Source organism: Poecilia latipinna, unplaced genomic scaffold (genome assembly GCF_001443285.1).
Source record: "Poecilia latipinna isolate Pla-1442-1.1 unplaced genomic scaffold, P_latipinna-1.0 Scaffold435, whole genome shotgun sequence".
In the NCBI taxonomy this organism is placed as follows: domain Eukaryota; kingdom Metazoa; phylum Chordata; class Actinopteri; order Cyprinodontiformes; family Poeciliidae; genus Poecilia; species Poecilia latipinna.
The window spans coordinates 7,843-22,602 of record NW_015113051.1 but is presented as its reverse complement, the minus strand read 5'-3'; the positions used below and the strand labels follow the sequence as shown (position 1 = coordinate 22,602).

Here is a 14,760-nt window from a genome sequence, read left to right as displayed (position 1 = left end):
GAGTTGTCACTGGATTAGATTTTTGCTTTCATTTTAAAATGTCAGAGCACATAAACTAAAGAGGAAATGGCAGCAGAGTGCAGCATGTATTCAACATGATTTTCATCACATGGACCAAAGTGTGGAGATGTGACTCGCATGCAAATTAAAACACACAAAGACATGTCTGTTAGTTTCTGCGTGGTCACCTTCTCCGTGTGTTGTTTCTTTAAAACAATCTGGTGCTTAAATTGCATTTCAGTGAATTTTTGCTTCATTTCCACTCTTTTGAAGCTGTGTCTGTCTCTACTGTGCATCGTTAAAAGAGCTCCAGAATCCCATCCACTCAAAGAAGTAACAAGGAAACAAAAGATAATCTACAGCACTCTCTAGTGGCCGCTCTATAAATAGATGTCTGACTGTGAAGACCAAGTATGTCTTTATTGAGTGTGTGTACTTAAAATTAAGTTATCTTTTGTTAATGCATGTATTTCTAAGTAGGAGTATCCTTGATGTGAGTCTCTTTGTATGCTATGTGTTCAAGGGAATAGGCCTTTGCATAGAAAAACATTTTTTTCTGATAACAGGTTGTGCTTATGTACTCTTTTGTGAGTGCATGTCTCACTTGACCTCATATTTGTCTTTTTTTTGTTAAAAAGAAATATACCATACAAAACGTAAAATATTTGAACAAATTTGCATTAATCAGCACCCATACTGCGATGGCTGGCTGTCATCTCTGCCTTGGAAACAGATAAACAGTGGCAGTGTTTGTGATGCCAAGTTCCAGGAATGAAATAATTTGCATCCCTATCTGTGTTTATAATCCGTTCTTCCAAACTTTTTCTATTGCAGAGACCTTTAGGCTAAGCAAAGCAGAGCAGATCAATGCATGGGTCTGTGCCTTGAGCGACAAACCAGGTAAAATCAAGACATTTAAGCTTTATAATAATGTAATCGTGGGCAATATTGGATTATTTATGTCATTGTATCGTAAGTATAAAATTTACTGGATGTTCTTTGCACTTAAGTCTTAAATTGATCACTTTTGGTTGACAGAGAATGATCAAAACAGGGAGAGAGCTTTTGCTTGGACTTCTTCTGGGTAAAAACTTACTATATTTGATTATTCACTATTTTGGCAGTCTGGGTATCAAGTATTTCTATTTGATTCTGTTTGATCTCCTCCGTGTTCTATTTTTTTGTAGTTTGTGTCTTCTCTTCCTCGGTTGCTGCTGACTGTAAGGGATGTAATATTACAAAAGGTAAAAATACAAGTTACTTATGGCCAGAATTTCATCAAAATATGACAGAAGTGTTCTAAATAAGTGTTTTTCAATTATTATTTCTCTGTAGCTTGCTGTGAGGAGAAACATAACGTCACTGAGTGTTCTAATGGTATATCTACTCTTTCTTACTTGTTTATTTTAAGATAAGAGCTGGGAGTTTTACATATGGTTGCAAATGCTGTAGCTTTAATGTCGTAAGATCAGCAAAGTCAAACAGAGGTCATCAAAAACGTGGTAGACTCAAAATATTAACTAAAAATGTGTAACTGTTGATATTCCTTATAAATATTGACCACATAGACAAGGAATGAGCTGAATAGCTAAATGTCTAGAATATATGAATATCTAGATGTTACTATAAACTGCTAATCAGAAGTAATATCATTAACATCCAGAAGTAAGATCCTAAACTAAACTCTTTTTCTTCCCAACAGACTTCAAAGCAGAGGTCAATAGTTCTGTAACATCCATACAAGAGGGCGATGACGTAACTCTAGAATGCTCCCACAACATCCCTGCTCTGAACCTGAGCTATGGATGGTTCAAGGACGACAAAAATACTGATGGCAATAACAAAACCATTACTTTTCAACGCGTCCTTTCAAACAGTAATGGCAAATACAAATGCTGTGTGAAGACCTCATGTGGCAACTGTGAATCCGCCGCATTTGATTTCAATGTAGATAGTAAGTAGACGTCATGATTCTACAATGGCTCTCAATTTTTATTTTTTATTTTTGTAGGAAAACAAACAAGGTCAAAGGTTTTAACTTTTGATATTTTTCTTGTTTTTGTTCCCTGTGACTCTCCATGTCATTCAGGCAACTCAATCGTGATCCTCATTGTCTGTGGAGTTTCAGCTTTGGCCCTTGTCCTAATAATGGGGGTGGCTATGAAGGTTAAGCTTCAAATGGACAAGAGTAAGAGCTTTATTTGGATTGTTTAATTCTCTTCTTTCTTTTTAAAACGTTAAACTGACTGAAGGAGCAGTAGTCTTGTTTCAAGAAACACAACCAGTCAGCAGTTGCTTAGCATAACAGCACAAAGACTAAAACATGGGTAAACACCTACACTCCCTTCATGCAAACATAGTAAAATTCCTGGCGGCTTGTTAACAAAGTTCTTTTAATAAATTTCTGATGAATGGTGTGTATTGGATTTACAGAGCCATGTGGATTCATATGACTACAGCCATGCAAATCTGAAAACAACCCCTTACTCTCTGACAGTATTTAAAACGTTATCTAAAATAAATTAATTTCATATAGCAGAGACTAAATTACATGGAATTTGAATGTTGCACAAAAATTGATACAAATTTAGATGTTAACAAATTAGCAACATCAGTGGTTAAATATGTTAAATAACGAATATTGCTACATAGAGCTTTTAAACTGAGTTATAACATGTTCCTCTTTTTTTTTGTTTTTTTTTTTTTGTTTATAATTAATTCTGGTCCATAACAAAATTTCAAATACAGTTTTAGAATAGAAAACCACAACTGAGAGTTGTTCAGACTCTGGCCACCAGATGGCAAGAGTTTCTATTATGATCCAGTGTTGACCCGGTTCATCGTTAGCAAGAACTAGTTCTTATCGTAGTTCATTCACGTTAAAATACACACATGTAAAAACAAAAAAAAACACCTAGATATTTTTAACTGAGCTCCTACACAAACTAGCTCTTGTTCATTTGTCGTATTTTGTTTGATGTGTTGAAAAAAATATTGGTAGATTATATCATTAAGAAATAAGCAAATGGGTTATCCCACTGCCTCACACCTGTTTTATTCTGTCTTATTTTCTTTGCTCTCCTCCACATTATTTTATTATTGCTAAATTTCCAAAATGACTGACATCACGTACAAAAATAGAGACATAGTCATATTCCACCAATTTAAAATAATACTGATGCTGCTTTGGAAAGCTAATGTAAGCAAGCAAAGTTGATGTGTTTTTTTTTTTGTTGTTGTTGTTGTTGTTGTTTTTCATGACCTCGAACATTTGACCAACGATTTTCTTTTCATGCTTCAGATTATTTATTTTACTGTTAATGTTGTCTTTTTACTACATTTTGATTGCATTTAAATAAGATACCTCTTAGTTATTTTAAGCCATACCCCAGACTCCTTAAAGCGTTCCCTGTAAACATTATTTCTCAACGCACAGTGTTTCATCTGTGTTGTTTTTCATCCTTATCAGTTGGTGAGCAAACATGCTTTTCATCATAAGCAGCGTGAGAAGATTTATGACATTTTGGAGTTAACACTCATTTGTCTTTCCGCCTAGAGCTGCATTGTAAGATAAGGGTTTCAATCAGATTTGCACATGTTTTAAACATTAAACTGTAACAAGACCAAACAAACTAGATATGATGTGACAGTCTGATGCTTTTAAAGGTCTGGTTGATTAATTCCTTTAGTTTTGGTCTGACTCAGCTCTGCTGTTTCCTGCCTTTGTGAGCATTTGTATTCATTTAGAAGAGATGGATGTTGTAATGATGTTTGCAGATCTTAAAGCTACATATTATGAACCTGCAGTGCTTATTAATCAGCGTTACCCTATGCCTATTGGCAGATCAACACAAGGAGAGGATGAGGCAGAGGGCAGAGCAGAGGGCACAAGAAGCACAGAATGCCGGTCCGATCCCATTTGCCCGAGGATACTGAAGAAAATGACTTCATAACTGTGATGAATGAATGCTAAGCTTCCTTAATGTACTTCTACTGTTCCTTTATGTAAATAAAACGCATCCAGTTTCTGTTTGTGTCTCTGTTGGCAAATAAGAAATTCAAAGTTGAAGAATATATCAGTTTTTTTTTTATTTTTTAGATTTTTTTTCTCAGGTTATATATTTCTGAAGAGGTTACTGTCAACATTCCCACTAGATGTTTGCAAAAACCCCAGTAATGAACTAAAATTTGGTTTACAATGTTAATGTGAATTAAAATAACGTAAAGTTCAAATACTGAATGCAAGAGGTGTAAATATAAATAAAATAAAAAAAGCTACAAATCTAACTGGAATCTGTCAAAACTTATTTTGATCTGTGTAACGTAATGTCATCTGGTTTAGTCCAAAAAATAAAAAGGTGTCTCATTGTCATGGTAACCCCCACAAGGAACCATGTCACTGAGAGTAATAACAGGCTCTCAACACCTTCACAATGTCATAGTTGCAAAACATACTTTTGTTTTGTTATGTGTCTTTTGTTAGACACACTTCTGAACTTCTGATTGTTTCAGTCAGCGCTGTCATGGTCATAATCCAGAAGTGGGAATATCTTTTCACCATAATCTGGCCCCAACTCTTGCAGCGAGAATCAAACTAATGTTTTCAAAGTTGTGTTGTTTTTTTGTTGTTTTTTTTCTCAAAACACACAATTAGTTCACTCAACCACATTGCTGTGGATGTAGACTAACTGTGCAGAAATCCACAGCTGAAGAAAATGTTTGTTGCATCTTGTTTAAAGTTATCAGCAGAAGATTTGGACAAACCAGTAAAGCACAGAAAAAATAACAGATCAAAAATGTCGTACCATCAGTGACGTTTGGAGGTGAAGGCATCATGTTCAGGGGTTATTTTTCAGTAAATGGTAATGTCAGACTTTTAACTGGAGGGAGGACAACTGGAGAAACGTAATCAAACACGTATGACGGAAATCCAATCCCAAATACTCTGCGAAGGAAACAGCCTGTTAGCATCAGAGAAAGAAAGCTAGATTGACTGAGTCAATCAACCGACCTGAATCTGCTTGAAAACCTGCGGACAAAGTCAAAACTCAGAGTATTGGCGAGTTGTCCGCAAAATGTTAAAGATTTGAATTACAGCTTGTGTGGAAAAAATGGACAAAATAACTCCTGACCAATACATCCCAACTAGATGAAGCCATCATTGATAAAAAAAAAGAAAAAAATGAAGGATAATAATTGTGTTTAACTAAGGTTGTTCAATATTTCTACTGCTAATAACATTCCACTGTTCCAATATATATCTTGATCTCTGTGGGTTACATGGGTTTGTTTGTGGGCCCATTTGAAAAGCAATAAAAAGTCGATGTGTTAAATACTTATTTTCCCCACTGTATGAATATTTTTCATGGCGTAACACTCCTTCCACGTTGCCCTGTTTAGTTGAGGAAAAAGAGCCTAGAAATGTTTTAATCCAAATACAGGACAGAGATTCCCACTAATCCTCCTGGATGCTCTATTCACAGAAGCACACTCTACACAGAGCAGCTTAACAGTGGCTAGCCTGTAATGGATATATTGAACAATAAATCCATCCAGTCCCCCTCTAAAAGGCAACCATGTGAGGAATCAGACTAAAGAAAGCAGAAACAGTCTCCTGGTTCAACGCTCTGATTTAACCCTCGAATATTTACATGTTAACCTTGTTCACATTAAGAGTGTCTTGCATCAGCAGCAGTCATATGAGTGATCTTTTTTTTTTATTATTATTATTATTTTCCAATCTGTGTATGTGAATGGGTTGGGAAGAGCTGTTTATTTAGCTGCCTCCTACAGCAGGTGGCAAACGGATAATCCAGGTAAAGCCACTGCAAAGTGGAGAGGGAGGGATGGACCAAGGGGCCGGGGGGGAGGGAGAAAGGGAGGAGGATGGAGCGGCCTCTTCTTGGACGGCCAGGGCTAATTCTGGCCTCCTAATCCTAGTCCACATCCACCCTCCCCCTCTTCCTGCTCACAGTGGCACTAAGGAGTTGTTGACGCCCAGGTAGATATTATCACTTACACACATAACACTTAACCTAGACAAGTTTTCAGAGAAGGGGAGAGGGTAAAAAAAAAAAAGAAAGAAAGCAGCGTTTGCAGGTTAATTGTCTGGATAGATACTCTGCGTGATCTGGATTGCTTACACACCCGTGAGTGTCACTGGAGAATGTAGCTGCAGCCTGCTAGCCAGGCCACAGGACACACACCAACATGGGAGAAGCTCAGAAGGTAGGTGATCTTGATCTGCCACCACAGCAGGACACAGAAAGTCAAATGTGAGCTTACATGTATTTGTTTCTTTAGTTTGGTTCTGACTCCTAAAGGATGAACCAGTCAGGATTTTAATTTTTTTTTTCCCTCTTACTCTGTGTTATTCTCAGTCAGAATGGATTATCCAAATTCCTCAGGTTGTGTCAGTTCAACTCTGATTGTACCGTTACATTTGTCTCTTTGATGAGGAGTAAATCACCACAAGCGTCGTCTTAAGTGTTGAACTTTTGGTGCAAAACTGTCAGCATATGTGGCGGTCCTGCTACGCCAAATAAACTGTTGCGCAACCTTTCAGACTAATCACATTAAACAAGGTTCTATTATATGAATGGAGCGTCTGATGCCAGCGCTTTTCTACATGCAGCATCAGATCATTTTTTTCTCAGGATGGGGGGTTAGGGAGGGGTGGTAGTCACAACAAAACCGTTAACATGAGTTGGAAGAAAAGCTTTAACCACAAATCAGAGAGAGGTCAGGGAGGGTTTATTAGTTTACTGATAGAAGTCATGTTTGGGTTTTTTTCCATTAGCTGTTCAAGCAGTTTCTGCTCCTTGACTCCCATTCAAGATTAAAAAAAAAAAAAAAGACCTGCTGTCGTGTTACGGGTGTAAACGCAGTTCACTCCTTGCCGTGTTTTTTTTTTTTTTTTTTTTCTGACCCCCTGCCCCTGACACTCACCACCTTGCAGGGCTTACTCTCTGTCATAGAGAAACTGAAAGGATCCACAGAGCAGGAGGTCAGGATAGTGCTGCTGGGTTTGGACAACGCAGGCAAGACAACGCTGCTGAAAAGCCTTGCCTCGGAAGACGTGAACACCATCACACCAACGCAGGTACGAGGGAACGATTAAGAGATAACAGCGTGCAGACTGCATTGCCTGCTTTCTTATAACAGAATCAGACTTTTTCAGTGTATGTAGTAAAAGTATGACACATAGATGTCATCTTCACATCCTTTAAATAACATTTCATAAGAACATAAACCATGTTTTGATTTGGATCTCCCCAGCACGCTTTCTTGCAAGATATACAAAACTGAAGCAGAGTTCTCAGTTTTTTTTTGTTTGTTTTTTTCCCTATCGTCTCGCTCTGATGCAATTATCTAATCTCTAATGTCATTATCTGATGCCCTTATCTGACTCTTCCAAGAAAATATTAAATGTACTGCCAGGTCCTGGACCATTGTGACATCTCTGCGGGCAGGGAGGATGTCAACCAGTAAGACGCAGCGACAGTGGCCGTGAAAGTAAATCAGACTTGACACATCAGCCCATACTCTTGGCTTGATCCTTCTGGTCTTATCCTCAGATTTGCTCCTCGGCTGCCCCTCAGGATAACGTTGTTACACAACTTTGCCAAGTGAAACACGGGGAGAGATGTTATGAAAATCAGCTTGCAGATTAACACACCGGACGTGTCTTTCCGAAGCACGCGTCGCTTTCTCACCGGCACATAACGTGTTTGTAGCTAAGAATGACAAAGCAAAGAATACTTTATTAGTGATGTGTTTCAGGAGGCTTCCGCTCCGCTTTGAATAATAGGTTGTGACACTTTGCTCCCTGCGGTTTCTTCCAGGGCTTCAATATAAAGAGCGTGGCCTCTCATGGCATGAAACTAAATGTTTGGGACATTGGAGGACAGAGGAAGATCAGACAATTTTGGAAGAAGTACCTGGAAAACACAGACCTCTTGGTGAGCAATGTTGATTTAACTCAACCCATTCTTACATGTTTCCAACATCCAACAGGTTGTACATATTTACTTACAAAAAGATCATAATGTCCAAATGAAAAACAGTGTGTGCGTTGTTGATTTACGATATTATGATCAATGGTAAAGCTAAAGGGAAATCCACCAGCAGATTGAAATATTTCAGCAATGAATCCTGCATATAGCACATTCTAGTTTCTTAGAGACAATAAAATTCATGGTAATGCTGTTAAGAGAATAGACTATTTTTTATGTTTTCTTCTTTTTTTTTTTAGATTTATGTTATTGACAGCGCAGACAAGAAGAGGTTTGAGGAGACGGGATTGGTGAGCTTGGAAATTCATTTTGATTCCCACCCCACAAAACAGAAAAAAAAGAAGCATCACAGTGTCTTAAGATATCACGTTTGACTTTTTATGTGTATTTAAAATTCCTTGTTGATTTTCAAGCGGTTTCTGCAAAACCCGAGTAAGATAATCATCTCAGTTTGCTTAGTAAGTTGCCCATATTTTTAACTGAAATCTTGAGAAACCTGAAATACAGAAAAGAATATCAACACAGTATTGTCTTCTCTTAATCTATGATGTCTTCCTAATTTATTGATAAGGATGATAAGGAATGGGGGGAAAAAATCAAAGGTTTACTGTTAGAAAACCTGCAGCAAAATTGTTCATTGTGAGATCATGCTACTGCACTGAATAAGGAAAGGTGGAAGATGCTGCTATTGTAATAATTACACCGACTTGAAAGCATCTGCTGGGATGTTTTGAACTCTTAAAACTTACAATGACAGAACGATTTCAGAAAGCAATATTTCAGTCATTCTCTGACTACAAAACTATGTCATGTCTGATTATATAAAATTATCTTGTCATTTTCATGCATACCCCGTTTTGTTTGCTGTCTTACAACACGAAGTCTGACTTATCCGTCGTTGAAAACTGTATATTTGTTCTGGCAGCTTAAGGTACTTTTCTAATTATATACCAGGATGAAAGCTAGCATAACTCTCATCCCTAACCAAGGAACTAAAGGTAGTTATCTGTGTTTAATTTACCACTTTGGGATCGGTGATGTCCTTTCAGTATTCTACATCAAACATTTTACTTTGACAGTCTGCATGACTCACAAAAGCTGTTTGTGCAGGAGCTGTCTGAGCTGATCGATGAAGAAAATTTGAAGGGCGTTCCGGTGCTCATCTTCGCTAATAAGCAAGATCTGGCCACAGCGTCACCGGCTAGCGAGATTGCTGAGGGGCTCAACCTGCACACATACCGGGACCGCGAGTGGCAAATTCAGGCATGTTCGGCCGTTTCTGGGGAGGGAGTTCAGGTAAGGAGCAACAGCTGCTTATTTAGTTTTTTTTTTTTTTTTTTTTTTGACACATTACAACCATAAATATCTCTTATCTCATCAGGATTTTATGGGACATAAAGTCCAAAACATAAAGAAGTGAATATTTGTAAAGTGGAATTAAAATAGCACACAGTTTTCATAATTACGCACAAATTCGAATCAGGGTTAGGTTACAAGTCAGATGAGACCAAAGCAGAACTTTTTTGACGTGGAACACGGTGGAGGCTGCGTCATGATGTGGGAATACGTCAGCAGAGTTATTTGGAGGATTACAGGGCAACTCTAGAAGGAACCCTGCTACTGGAAAATGAGATGAAGGTTTCCCTTCTAGCAACAGCAATTTTAAACTGTTTAGACCTCAGGGATATTAGAAGTTTGTGATTAGGCATGATAATCTATGTTGACAGCGGCTTCCTGTCACGTCTGACAGCAAATCTTAATTTGCAGAGTATGATGAGCAAAACATATATATATATATATATATATATATATATATATATATATATATATATATATATATATATATATATATCTTTAGATGTGCAAAGCTGATTAACACATTCCTAAAGAGATGCTTAGCTGATAGCAGCAACAGATGGCTCTGCAAAGTATTGACTAAAACAAGGATGAAGTCAAATATGTGCCACAGTTTTCAGATTTCTATTTGTAAAACTATTTTGTTTTGAAAACTGTTTTATTTTCCTTCTACATGCCAATTTTGAGCCACTTTCTATTGGGAAGTTATGGAATATCCATGCTAGATATATCAAAGTTTGCGATTGCAGTGTTGCAAAATGCATAAAAGGCATGACTACTTTTGCGAATAATTTTTGAATAAACATCTACTGAAAAATCAGGACAACTCTGTTTACTTGCATAAGAGTAATTTGAACACACACAATTACTGTCTTAATTTTGCCAACAGGACGGCATGAACTGGATTTGCAACAACATTGTGAACAAGAAGAAGTGAAGACCAGTCCCAAAATAACACTGACCAGAATGAACCAGCGCACCAGCGTCACAGAATGTGATTCATATCTTTCACTTCATCTAATTATGATGCATTCAGCTGACCTCATAGATTGGAATGATTCTGTTTTTATGAATTTTTATTTTTATGAATGTTTTACAAAGGTAGTCGACATAAAGAAGAACCTAGTTCTAATAAGTATCAGTGTTTTAAGTATTAACATTGTTTGGAAATTAAACATTTTGGTTTCATCCCAAAAGGTTTGGTTGAATCTGTCTGAGTTCCTTAATGCTGCAATTACCAAGGAAAGTGTGTAGCATTGCAGTAGCCGTTTTTGTGTGAGTGTGTGTAACGTGCACATTTTGACAATAAAATTAGTCATTTCTGCTGTGTTGTTACTTGTTTTCAGATTAAAGCCGTCCCTATGTAATCAAAGTGTTTTTACATTTCACTTAGCACAATACGGAGAGAGGAGGTACAATCCCGTAAAAAAAAAAAAAAAAAAACAACTGTCACTGATGGACAGAAACTGCATTAATGTCAATGTACATACTTCATTGTGAGACAACTACAAGTTAATCTGACAAGTGCTAACATTTTGCTGTGAGATGGAGACAAACTGAGCAACAAGACTTGCAGAAGAGACAGCTTAAAATTACACACTTATGTGGCATAGCAAACAAGATATCAAATCTTAATGGCATAGCAGAGCAAACAGTGCAGGAAATTACACACAGAGCGAGACTGAGTAATTTCGGCATAGGCTCTTTTCCATGAAACGTTTTATATGTTAATTTTGGAACCATTACGTCGCAGACTGCCCGTCTTGCAGCATCGTTTTTGTCTGTCATCATCGGCTTTGCCACACGACGCCTCTCGCTTCCAGCTGTGAATGCTGTTTGTTCCTCAAGCGGGAATGCAAATCCTCTAACAAAATCTGAGCAACTGGGACGGAGAAAACCTGTTTTTTACATTCTTTGTAAGATGCGGTCAGACCATTGATTTTTTTTATTTTTTTTCAGAGCTCTGTCTTTGTCAGCTGTCTCTCCTGGGAGGATAGCCGTCAGAGACCCTCCAGGCATTAGGGCCCACACACTCCTGTGATTATTCCTCATGTTGTGTTTTGTTTGACTGACCTTGGTGTGTGCTAAATCCTTCATTCATGCTCCCTTTTTTTTTTTTGGCTCTTCCTAACTGCATTTGGATGTAATGGATCCTTTGTTTCTATTGTGTAAAGCTGCAATTAACCACCTGAAGCCACTCTGAAATTAACAGCTAGCGGGGTCCATTCTGTGCTTTTACACATTAAATTGTGCTAATGAATACTTCTATCATTTTTGTTGTTGTTGTTATTTCTTGAATCTTTTGACGGAGAGCTTTAGACTTCTCAGTAGATGTTCATGAATTTAATGATTTTCTTCTTGCAGATTTTAATCTGAGGCAAGACTGAACATTTTTAGTCCTCAGTTGCCTTTGAGCACCCCCTGGTACTTCACTGGGGGGTGCCGCACCAATTACAAGTTGTGAAAAATGGATCATTATGGTAGTTTGAAGGAGGCAGACAGCGAAGGCCCTGGGGGAGGGGAGGTAAGCTGGTATTTTGCAATGTGCATTGAGGGTTTTTTTTTTTTTTTTTTTTTTTTAACTAACAGGTGGCTGCACCAAAGGGTCTGAATAATCTCTTAGCCACCAAGGAATCTGCTTGCTTTTATCCTGGACCTTCTGGTCAGGCAAAGCCTTAATTCCTGACAGTGTGTCAATAAATTATAGGCTTCACTGAAGGCCACATTGTTTTAGCTTTCACTTTGTTTGTGCTTCAACTATACTCCTCTTTCTTTTGTTAAAAATTATCTGCCCATAGATATAACTGTATATCATGAATGACAGCACTTTGAGGGGATGTGATGTCACTGTCACACGGGCGGCCCCTAAGTCTGCGTTGCCATGGCAGCCCTCCCTATTATTCCTGGTCCTCCAGCCACCTCTCCTCTCCATTGCTCTCCAGCCCTCCCTCTCGTTTTTTATGATACTTCCCGACCTGTGCTCACCAAAAGCAAACCAAGAATCCTGTAACGGTAAGATTGAGTACGGCGGTACGGCTCCTGAACGCAACAGGTAAGCACAAAAGACAAAGTCAGTGCAGTGTTTTATGCAATGAATAAAAAAAAATTTCTAAAATGAATAGTGTTAAGCTTGACATAGTAAAGTATGTCAAAGGGATAAGGGTGGTATAAAATAGTCTTATGCAGATTATCAGCACTTTAACATGCTTATCTTGCAATGTTTATGGTGTTTTGCTTGAAGCTGCACATTCCTTGGGCTTCATCCTTTTCTGTGGTGTGCGAAGGATCGAGCAACTGAGCAAAGGCTATACAAGTGGCAACAAAAATTACTTCCCACTTAGCTATCAGCTATAGCTCTAGCAATGAAGCTCAGCTAGCTTTAGAAGAAGAAGTTAGAAAAGTATCAGTTCAAAAGTGTGAATGAGTTATTTCTTCATACATCATGGTGCTGTTTATAATTGTTTTCATTGCTTTGTGCCAATCATTACTTGAATTGTTGTTTTAGTAACTGTGACTATTACTTCCACTATAACTAGTGCAAGTAATAGTCTATATTTAAAATAAAGAGTAACTACAATTCTGTACAACCATCTACAGACTGTGCGCAGGGGTATTTCATTGTTCATAATTTGGTGTTCAAAGTGGGCTTTATTATTGCCAAATTAAACCAATACCCTTCTGCAGCAACCAGACTCTTCGCTGCCCTGTCCACTTTGCTTAAAAGACCAGATTTTATTATTTAAAGTGGACAAACTGGACTCTTAGCTCATCCAGTCTTCCTCGATGTTTGTCTCTGAGAATATTGAAAGTTTTTCTTAAGTTTCAGACTGCATTATTTTGTATGTACAAAAACAGTCTGCTGCATAAAGGCTGATAATCATTGGGTTTCTGTTTGATTAACACTATCTATAATCAAGTTAGGTGCAATACTGAATTAAATGCTTTTTCCACCCCAATAAATAATCTTCTTGTTCTCCTTTGTGAATGCAGTTTTTTTAACTTCCTCAAGAGGTCAATAATTAATCTTCAGCTGAATTAACCTTATTGATAATCAATGTGATTGACTGGGTTCTGGACAGAAAGGGAGACTGGTTGGTGTCTGGATATTAAGGCCATTTAAAGGACCTGGTAGTTATTACAGTCCACACACTACTGAGTTACTTAATAATGTGCCTGTTTGAAAGTGACTTCAGGTAGTTGGGACTTGATTCTGCACTGAATTATGTGTGTTTTCTTTTTGAAGGTATCATCAATCCTGCCCAGCCTACAAAGGAAGCACCCCTTCTCATCATGTCAGTAGTCACACACTTTGCATCCGTGGAGTCGTGGTTTCCCAGTTTCAATGCTACCCCAGCAGCGTTGAGCCTCATGACCCCGGCCACACTTCTGCCTGAGGAAAGGCACCACATGGAAATACAGACCATTGTGATTATTGTCATTTTCTGTGTCGTCTGCTTCCTTCTCCTGCTGGCCTTCTTTTATGCCTCCTGCTTCCACTTTTCCATCGGTTCATCTCGGAAGGAGTCACGGCCGGCTAACGGATGCAGCCTAGAGCCAGAGGACACCACATACAGGCGCAGCTCATTTGAAATCCAGTCAGTGCAAAACGTAGTCTGACTGATAAGAACAGTAAAAGCAATAACTATAGGCTTTCTTGTCATTTTGACTAAAAGCTACGCCAAAGAAAAACTTTGCGATAAATAAAAAGGCACAGGCTTGATGAATTACAGAGCTGAAAGAAAATTACACACAAAGAGGTGTTGTGAAAATTTTCAATAAAATTAACTTCACTTTGTCCCTGTGTGCATATACAACATTTATTTAATATTAATCTATAGCCGAGTATAAAAATGCAAAATAAAAGATATAAATCATATGAAAATGAAAACATGAGTGAATTATGTCGTCGAGGATCAAGAAAAAAATAAATGCGTCTGCACAGGGATTCATTTCAGCCTCCGATATCCTGAGTGAAGTGACAAATGATTTCCTCTTATGAGTGGAAGGATGAGCTTTTGAATAATACAGACATATGAAAGACAAGGAACAGAGATGGAGAGGAGAGATCCATAATGATGAAATGATAGCATCCACGCGGTGCAACAGAGCAAACAATAACATATTATTATTTGTGCTGTGCAGCTACATTACAGGAACATATCAGGACAGTGTAATAAGTATTAACTAAAGGAAGAAATGTGTAAAACAAATCTGAATCAGTCCAAGTATCATAAAACCCAGTTTTGCAGCAAACGGATCAAGGATTCTTTAAAAAGAGCAGACTATTACTTGCACTGTTCACGTTGCTTTCATCACGATTCTGCAAATTGCCAACATGCTGTCTGGTAGTTTTTCAGGGTAAGTTGTTTTTCCCCATATAAATTGAAGC

At 37.9% G+C, this 14,760-nt stretch overlaps 1 protein-coding gene across 1 annotated transcript; it reads left to right on the top strand.

The window, feature by feature from the left end:
- The first annotated feature begins 5,977 nt into the window (after positions 1-5,977).
- Positions 5,978-11,636, top strand: LOC106951012 (ADP-ribosylation factor-like protein 3). The gene is made up of 6 exons (XM_015038242.1): positions 5,978-6,228; positions 6,959-7,102; positions 7,845-7,961; positions 8,255-8,305; positions 9,126-9,311; positions 10,261-11,636. Exons 1-6 carry the CDS (start codon positions 6,211-6,213, stop codon positions 10,306-10,308), a joined length of 564 nt encoding a protein of 187 aa, XP_014893728.1. The 5' UTR covers positions 5,978-6,210; the 3' UTR covers positions 10,309-11,636.
- The last annotated feature ends 3,124 nt before the right edge of the window (positions 11,637-14,760 follow it).